General features: G+C 43.9%; 1 protein-coding gene across 2 annotated transcripts in view; it reads left to right on the top strand.

Annotated features, from left to right (window-relative positions):
• Positions 1–4,165, top strand: part of MMRN1 (multimerin 1) — a 95,594-nt gene extending 91,429 nt beyond the window's left edge. For both annotated transcript variants that reach the window (XM_084855627.1, XM_084855628.1), the window contains exon 8: positions 1,427–4,165. In XM_084855627.1, coding sequence (XP_084711753.1) covers positions 1,427–1,848 — 422 coding nt within the window. In that variant the 3' untranslated portion in view covers positions 1,849–4,165. The remainder of the gene's footprint in view (positions 1–1,426) is intronic.
• The last annotated feature ends 4,190 nt before the right edge of the window (positions 4,166–8,355 follow it).

Raw genomic sequence — 8,355 nt, forward strand, 5'->3', positions numbered from 1 at the left:
CTTGGGGAGGCTGAATGCCAGCGCATTCGGCCCCCCGAAATCGGTGGCGAAACGGTCTGCCCCCCGCCCCCCCGGGATGGGACTTAGCTTTGGCGAACCTCCCTGGCGGCGGCGGTGCGGCAGCGGTGCGGCGGCAGCGGTGGCGGCCAGTCTTCCGACTGGCTGCCGCCGCTGCTATTTCCAGTAAAACACACACACACACACACAAAAACTTGATAGGCTACGTAAAGATTTACGTAGCCTATCACGGCTAGATTTTCAAAAAATACCGTGATAGGCTACGTAAATGTTTACGTAGCCCACGGCTGAGTGGAAAAGAAAAAAAACCTGCGTGTACGCAAATGGCAGCACCCATGGGCGCTGCCATTTGCGTGCCTTATTTTGGCGCGTGTAGTCTACGTAAACATTTACGTAGACTACGGCGAAAATAAGGGGAACGCAAATAGCGTAGTGTCTACGCTATTTGCGTTCCCCTTATTTTCGCCGTAGTCTACGTAAATGTTTACGTAGACTACACATGCCATTTGCGTACGCACGTGTTTTTTTTTCACTCAGCCGTGATAGGCTACGTAAACATCTACGTAGCCTATCACAGCTGACTGCAGGGACGCAAACGGCAGCGGCTACGGCCGCCACCATTTGCGTTCCCGGCCGGCCGGGATTTGCGGCGGGAGGGACGGGGCGCCTCCCCCCTGGCCAGAATTTCAGGGGGGGAGGAACAGGGTGCCTCCCCCCCAGCCAGAATTTCAGGGGGGAGGGATGGGACACCTCCCCCCCGGCCAGAATTTCGGGGGGAGGGACGGGGCGCGTCCCCCCACCGTGAAGCAAATTTCGGTTCAGGTAAGTGACTTTCGTACATCCCTAGTTCTGGACCTGGACAGCAGCAAGGGGCAGAAGGTTAAAACCTGCCTATTCCCCTGCCAGGGTGCCAATCTGTATTGCCCCTTTGCCTGCTATTTCCTTTCCCTTTCCCTTTTCTTTCTTTCTTTCTTTCTTTTTTTACAGAAGTACCTCATTGATGCAATTGCTAATTGCATGAACGGCATCACATCTAGTGTCACATCTAGCCCTCAAGTAGTCTCTTAGGGTGCAATCCTATGCATGTTCAGAATAGAAACAATCCCTACAACTTCCTGGCTGGGGCATGCTGGGAGTTGTAGGACTTTTTCTCTGTCTAAACCTGCATAGGATTGTGCCATAAGATTTTGACACATGTTGGGCTAATCAGTCAACCTTTGTGCAACTTTGAAGTCTCCTCTCTCTTTGTTTTTGAGTTTCCTCAGTTGTTACAGGGAAGAATGAAAGAATTAGAAACATGTGTCTGGCATTTTCAGTAGCAGACCTGTGTCTGTCATGACATCTAGTGCTGCCCGAAGGCTCTAGCAAATCTATGTATCCTTACAATGTGTTTTTTTTTCCTTTGCAGATTTTTCGAAAGGCTCTTACAGATATGCACCAATGGTGGCCTTTTTTGCTTCACACACTTATGGGATGAATTCTCCTGGCCCTGTTCGATTTAACAATCTGGATGTCAACTATGGCTCCTCCTATGTTCCAGCAAATGGAAGGTTCCGTGTGCCTTATCTTGGTGTTTATATCTTTGAATACACCATTGAATCGAACAGCCCTGTCATCTCAGGGTACCTAGTGGTTGATGGAATAGACAAGCTAGCTTTCCGGTCTGAAAATGCCAATGATAACAAATATGTTGACCGAGTGGTTAAGGGAGATGCCTTATTGGAATTGAACTATGGACAAGAAGTCTGGCTCAGGCTGGCAACAGGCTCCATCCCAGCCAAATACCCACCCGTAACTACCTTTACTGGCTACATATTGTACCGTACATAAATTAGTTGTACACAAAGCTATGATCCCCCAAGGAAGCACAATTCCTCTTCCTCTTTGCTTCATTCTACCCAATAAAGTGAATCTCATTTAGGTTCACCAGCTTTTTTTTGGTAGAGGTCCTGTGCTTTTTCATTAGATGTGAAAAAATGTCCCATCCCTACATCTCTGTGCTGGAGAAAGCTTTATTGGTTGCATTTCTGCCTGTCATGCAATTAAAAACAGAGGTGCGCTACCAGGAAATAGGTGGCAAGTGTAATCTCATTAGATCTTTATCTGGATTTCAAATTTCCAAGACTGCCAACTATCCTATCTTGCCTTATATTGGCTCAATGGAAGACTTTGTAAGAGCTCTCCCATTTTTTTTGAGGCACCTCATTATATGAATGTTTTCAGTACGTTCAGAGTCTTGCCCAGCTGTTACACCATTAAAAAAAGAATGTACAGCAGGTTATGAATGTTATCAGCAATGTTAAGTTAATTTGATTTCTCCGTAGCTTTCAGTGCTCACACAACATAGACCAGGGATAGGTAGACTTCATCCTTATGGGATCTACTTTGTGTGTGTGTTTTACTAGAAACCTGAGGTCCACCTGTTGGAGCCACCTGCAAAACAGTGGCTCAGGCTGACAGACATACACTAAAAATGGAGGGACAGGGTGCCTCTGAGTACATGCTCAGCCCAGGAATTTGTTTTCAGACCCAGAACTGAGCTCAGTCTTGTAACATAAAAATGCACTCCTGGATTTCTTCATTTCAGCAGCTTAATTTAGTGGGTGGAAAACTTTGTTGTTGCTGCTGCTGCTAAATAATTGGCAGTCAGAAGCATGTGTCAGTCTACTGCAAATCACTCAGAGATCTATCAGTCAATTCTACCTTCTGTCGACCTCTGACAGTCGTCCGCTTGTATGCTACTCAGAAAATGATGTCTCTGCATCTGTTTCATTTTTGGAAGCAGTTGCTGGGAGAAAGGGTGCCAACGGGGTGGGGAGGATACATGTGATAAGACTACCTTCATGACTGGATTCACATATGCTCTTCAGTAACATGGAATTGCATCATGGGGGATTTCTCCCAGACCTTTGGGACCTTTGAAGGTTTGGATCCTAGACCCAAACTGGCCACATTTCATTAAATTTGTACCTTTATTTGCTAAATTTGGTTAAGTTCAGTCCTTAGTTGAAGCTATGAAGAGTCCTACTTAAGCCATACACACAATACATATGTACACACTTGATTGGCTGACGTTTGGTACCAAATATTAAAACCCTGCACCCTTCTTCACTCATACTCCATTTTGCAATTAGACGTGTAACGTGTACTTTTTCCTATGGAAGGTCTCCATTTAAACACTGGAATTCCAGGAGGTGAAACCACTCTGTAATGGCACATTTCCTAGAGCTTTTTAATAAATTGACCGGCGTGCATTTAACAGATTAATAAATTAATCAAACTGCTAAAGCAACGCTTTGAGGATTCTGAATGATGGGAATTTCTCTTGCTTTTAAAAAAACATTAATCGTTGCAAAATAAATATCTTTAATGCATTGCTTAACTCAAAGAGTATAAGGGTTGCTTGTCATCAGCACATACACCATTCACAGGGGAAGGCTTTGATGAAAATCTGATTAAGAATCCATATATTTAATCTGTGGTTAGTAAATTAGACAATTAGTAGCACCAGTTAAGGGATTAACACTTTCATCCCCTTTACTTCCTGAAGGACCAGTCCACATTCACTGTTGTTTGATAAGGAATCTGTGATGTCTAAAATGTCAACCAAAAAGGTGGGGGGAGTACTGTATACCTCCAACCACCACTGAGAATAGTTTTAGCCCACTCCATTTTTAAAAAAATCCTGTCTTCTGTTTATAAAAGTAATCTTCAACACAATATGATCCCTGAATGTATATATTCCAGCTTCTTCCTCCATTGGTGTGCCATATCTTTCTGTAGATACTTAAATCCCTGATTTGTCACTAACCTATTGTAGCGTATCATTGAATTTTATCAAACGTCTTGCCCACATGGCTAAATCCCTCCCCACCCCTTGTATGACTTTGTCAGTTTAATAACCTGTTTAGTCCTCTTTATTCCTGCAATGGATAGGGCTAAATGGCGTGGAAATTACTCTGCAGATGAAATTCAAATGACCCACTGGAGACTGCATCTCTCTCTTTAAATATGACTTTCTTTGCCCTTCCTGCCCTTCCTTCCTACTATATCCTTCAAGCCAAGTCTCTATCTGCAGAGATGCTAATAGTTTTCTTCTAAACTCAAATTCTGATAGGCTGTCTTGTTATTTTTTTCTTCTTTTACCAAAAAAAAAAAAAAAAGCATTTCCCCAGAGCAGACCTCTGACCTACCAGGTGGGTGTGTCGGATGTGGAGCAAATCTAGAGTAAGATATAGATACCAAGGGTGCACCCAATTTACTTAAAAACACACACACATACACATACACAAACCCCCATCATTATCATCCCTTTGAGGCTTGTTGGTTAAGTTTAATCATGGAACGGGTGGGTCTTTATAGATTTGATAATCTATGGGTTAAGCAAATGTGATATTTTAAGAACAATAGAAATGTTCTGAGTATTCCATCGCTGCCCTCAAAACACATGTACACTTTTTCTATAGCAGCTATCCAACTTTTCAGCATGGTTCCATTTCAATTGAAGAAAAACTCAGTGTGATTGATGCCTTGTGGCTAGGGCCCATGACATCACCAACAGACCTAGCCTTCATCCCAAGTGCAATTTTGCAACAATTTTCAACATGTTTGTGATTATTATTATCGTTGTTGTTTTGGTAAGCTGTAGGATGATTCTGTGTGTGTGTGCGTGCATGTGCGTGTGCGTGTACGTACTAGGGATGTCAGAGAAATCCACAATGGAAACAAATGAGTTCAGATCTTCATGCGGATTCCCCAATGGAGCAGCTTCCCTCATTGCCGGGCAGATTTTTTCTGTGGACCTGAAGACTGTTCTTCAAACTTTCCTGGATTTTGTGCAAATTTCATCATAGAAAAATATGCAAAATAAATAACTCAGCCAAAAATGTGTGAAAATGTGCATTTAGGGGGGAAATTGCCCGTTTTTCGCATGTGCGAATTTGCACAAATATGCTTTTGTGCAAAAAACAAATTTGCATAAATATTGGGAGACAGAACAGATTTTACACAATCCATACATCTGTACTACACACACACACACACATATGCATATGTACTCACAACAGGTAAGGAAATCACTGTGACCTCTCTTGGAGTATTACATCTGTCTTCATTCTACTATAATCCACAATTATTCTATCTCTAACTGTAGTAGCCCTTTTCAGGCATTAGGGCTACCCATACAAGCAAGGCATGAGCAGGGGACAGGGCTGTACTGGCTAGCCCCATTCCCAATGCCACACACCAGGCTATCCCCACATCATCAGGATTCCTGATCTTATGGAGCATGCACAGCTCCCTCTTTGCAGATATCCACGTCACATCAGTGGGTGGGAACACCATGAGACGTGGTTGTTGGAGGGGGGGGCTAGATACCACAGCTCTGTTTCCTGTTCATGTGTCATTTCTACTCAAGAGCCCTAATGCCCGAGGAAGATTACTGTTGGTATGGTTTGAGAGTGATTCTGTAATCATGCAAAACGTCATTAATAAAATAGGAGAAAATAACCGGGATGATGTCTGGGTGTTCTTAACAGATAACTTACATACCTGTTGTTGTTTCCATGTATCCCAACTGTATCTCAATTGGAATTCTATTCTGGTATACCTTTGGTACACCATTCATGTAACAGAGGTACTGGAAGGAGTAACTTATTTTGTCTGCTCACAATTCTGTGCCCAAACATTAGGAGGAACTAACTGGACATCATACATTCCTAGGGATATCAGAGAATTCCGCCACGGATCTCGGTGAGGCCAAATGCCAGTGCATTCAGCCCACCTAAATCCATGGCGGAACGAAGCCCACCGCCCCCCCACCCCACGAAAGGCGCGTGAAACAAAGCACTTAGCTGCTGCCGTCCGTGCTGACTTGCGAATGGCGGCCGCGTCTGTAGCCACCAGTCGCTTCCTCATTATAGCCGTGATAGGCTACGTAAATAATTACGTAGCCTATCACGGCTAACACAGGGATGCAAATGGCTGTGATAGGCTATGTAAGTATTTACGTAGCCTATCATGGCAACCCCCCCAAAAAAACAGTGAACGCAAATGGCGGCGGCTACGGCGGCCGCCATTTGCGTTCCCTTTTTTTTTTGCCGTTTTAGCCTACATAAATATTTACGTAGGCTATTACGGCAGGAAAAAAAGGGAACGCCATTTGCGTTCGCTGTTTTTTTTTTTTTGCTGTGATAGGCTACGTAAATATTTACGTAGCCTATCACGGCAAAATACAGGGACGCAAATGGCGGCGGCTACGGCAGCCGCCATTTGTGTCCCTGCAGGCTGCCCAGTGGCTGGATGTCCAGCTGCGGGCGGCCCCGGCCAGTGGCTTCGCGGAATCTCTGCAGAGCGGAGCCAGCCGGAGATAATTTTGGGGGGAGGGACGGAGCACCTCCCCTCCACTGCGAATGTCACCCTTCAAAAAGGTAAATGACTTTCGTACATCCCTATTAACATTCCTAACAATGAGGCAAATCCATCCTGCTGTGTCACCTGCCACTTGCAATCCCATTAAAATGGCCTGTTGCACTAGATCAAGTGCGTACGGAATCTTCTCTCTCTGGAGACTAGAGGAGCTTTAGCAGTCGTCTCCGGTCCTCCTCTCATCCTCCCCCCGCTAAATGCACCCTACAGGTGTTTCCACATTTCCTTGTGGTCATGCATCCACCCCTTAGCATTGTGCCATCAGTTCAAACTACTGTGCCAGTGTGCATCCTCCTCTGGCTGACATCATCCTCATCACCAACCTCATCATCAATGTATGTGTATGCCACTTTTCCATGGTAAAACCATGCTCAAGCCAGCTTACAGCAAAATGGGGGGTGGGGGAATGTACACAATCAAATATAGCGACATTTCCAAATAATTATCTAACAGCTACAAGTCATAATAAGATTGAAATAGTCACATATATTTTAAAAACTTGATATTAATAAATATACACTAGAATTAAACAATCTAATAATAATAACTCATACTAAGGTCAAACAGCAGAAAGAGAGAAAATCCAAACCAGTAAAGGTAACATCAGGGACAGCAACCTTTGTAGCTGCAGTCAGTCCATTGGTCAAGCAGGGCCCTGCCCTCCCAGGCCAGGTGGAATGAGCCAGAGAAGCAATGACCAGGTCTTGCAGGACTCACAGCTAGGTGGTCTCCAGGCCACAAGTCTCCTAAATGCCGCAAGTTGTGATGCTGCAGCCCATAGATACACACAATCCGGCACCCTTCCTTTGCATTACAGTGGGTGTGGGAAGGGTCTGCTCAGCTATCAGTTACTTAATCTAAGGAAGCATTTGCCATTGAACCTAAGTGCAGATCAATACAATCAGTAAGGCTAACCATTATGCAGAAGAGAGTGAAATCAATCCAGCCAGGTTCCCATGGATCTTCTTCTCCTCCCTCCCCACTCCCCATTGCCACCTTCTTTAAGAAGAAGTGCAAATAACATCTCCTGCAACAGATTTCATTTTATGCTTTCCCCAATAATCTGCCTGTGACAGTGCTTATCTCTACCCAATGCTCAAAAAGGTATCCAGGTCCCATGCCTGGCCTCGAGCAAGCAGCCTCCTCTGTATATTTGGAAAGCCCAATTACCATGGCAACATTTTTATCTGTGTTGGCTTGGACAAGCCTTTCCAATTTATTGTGGTGCTTTGCACTGTTATTTCCTCACTTATGCCAAGCAAGCCATCCTTGAATGCGCTTGCCAGCACGTCACCTTTTAACACATGAAGTTACAAACCTTCAGGTTTACAGCAAGCCAGGCCTTCCTTCTTGCTAGCTGAACAGCACCAGGTGCACACTGTATTGACAAGCCCCTGATAGTGTAATTTCTTTTTTAAAAGGAATGGCTGACCTTGACTATTCAATCCTTTACACCGTTCACCATTTCTTAACTTTGCTACTGTGAAATGAGCAGAACCTCTTGCAATAAGCAGAACCACTTGCAATACAAAAACAAAGCAACTGGAGGTTTGGAGTCTTGGCCAGAATGTATAAGAAAATGACATGTTTCTCATGGGTAAGGACAGATGGATCTCTGGTTTTCCATTCTGTCTATGTTTCACAGTTTACAAGCTAAATTCTCTTCCATTTCTATAATGTGGATTGTTACAAACTCTCCATATATCAAGTTTCTAAACTGCATATAATAAATTATACAGGATTTATGCAAACCTTGTACTATAATTAACACCAGGGATATACTTTTTTTGTAAAATACATCCAGTCAGTGTTTCACAGATTGTCAGGCGCCTTTAATTCCATCATCCACTCACTGACAGAATCAGATTTTTTCCAGTTTCCCAAATTCAGGCAAATTCGCATTTGTGCATA

The sequence above is a fragment of the Heloderma suspectum genome, chromosome 5 (genome assembly GCF_057233095.1).
Source record: "Heloderma suspectum isolate Gila_16-S chromosome 5, 16-S_ref, whole genome shotgun sequence".
Taxonomy (NCBI): Eukaryota; Metazoa; Chordata; class Lepidosauria; order Squamata; family Helodermatidae; genus Heloderma; species Heloderma suspectum.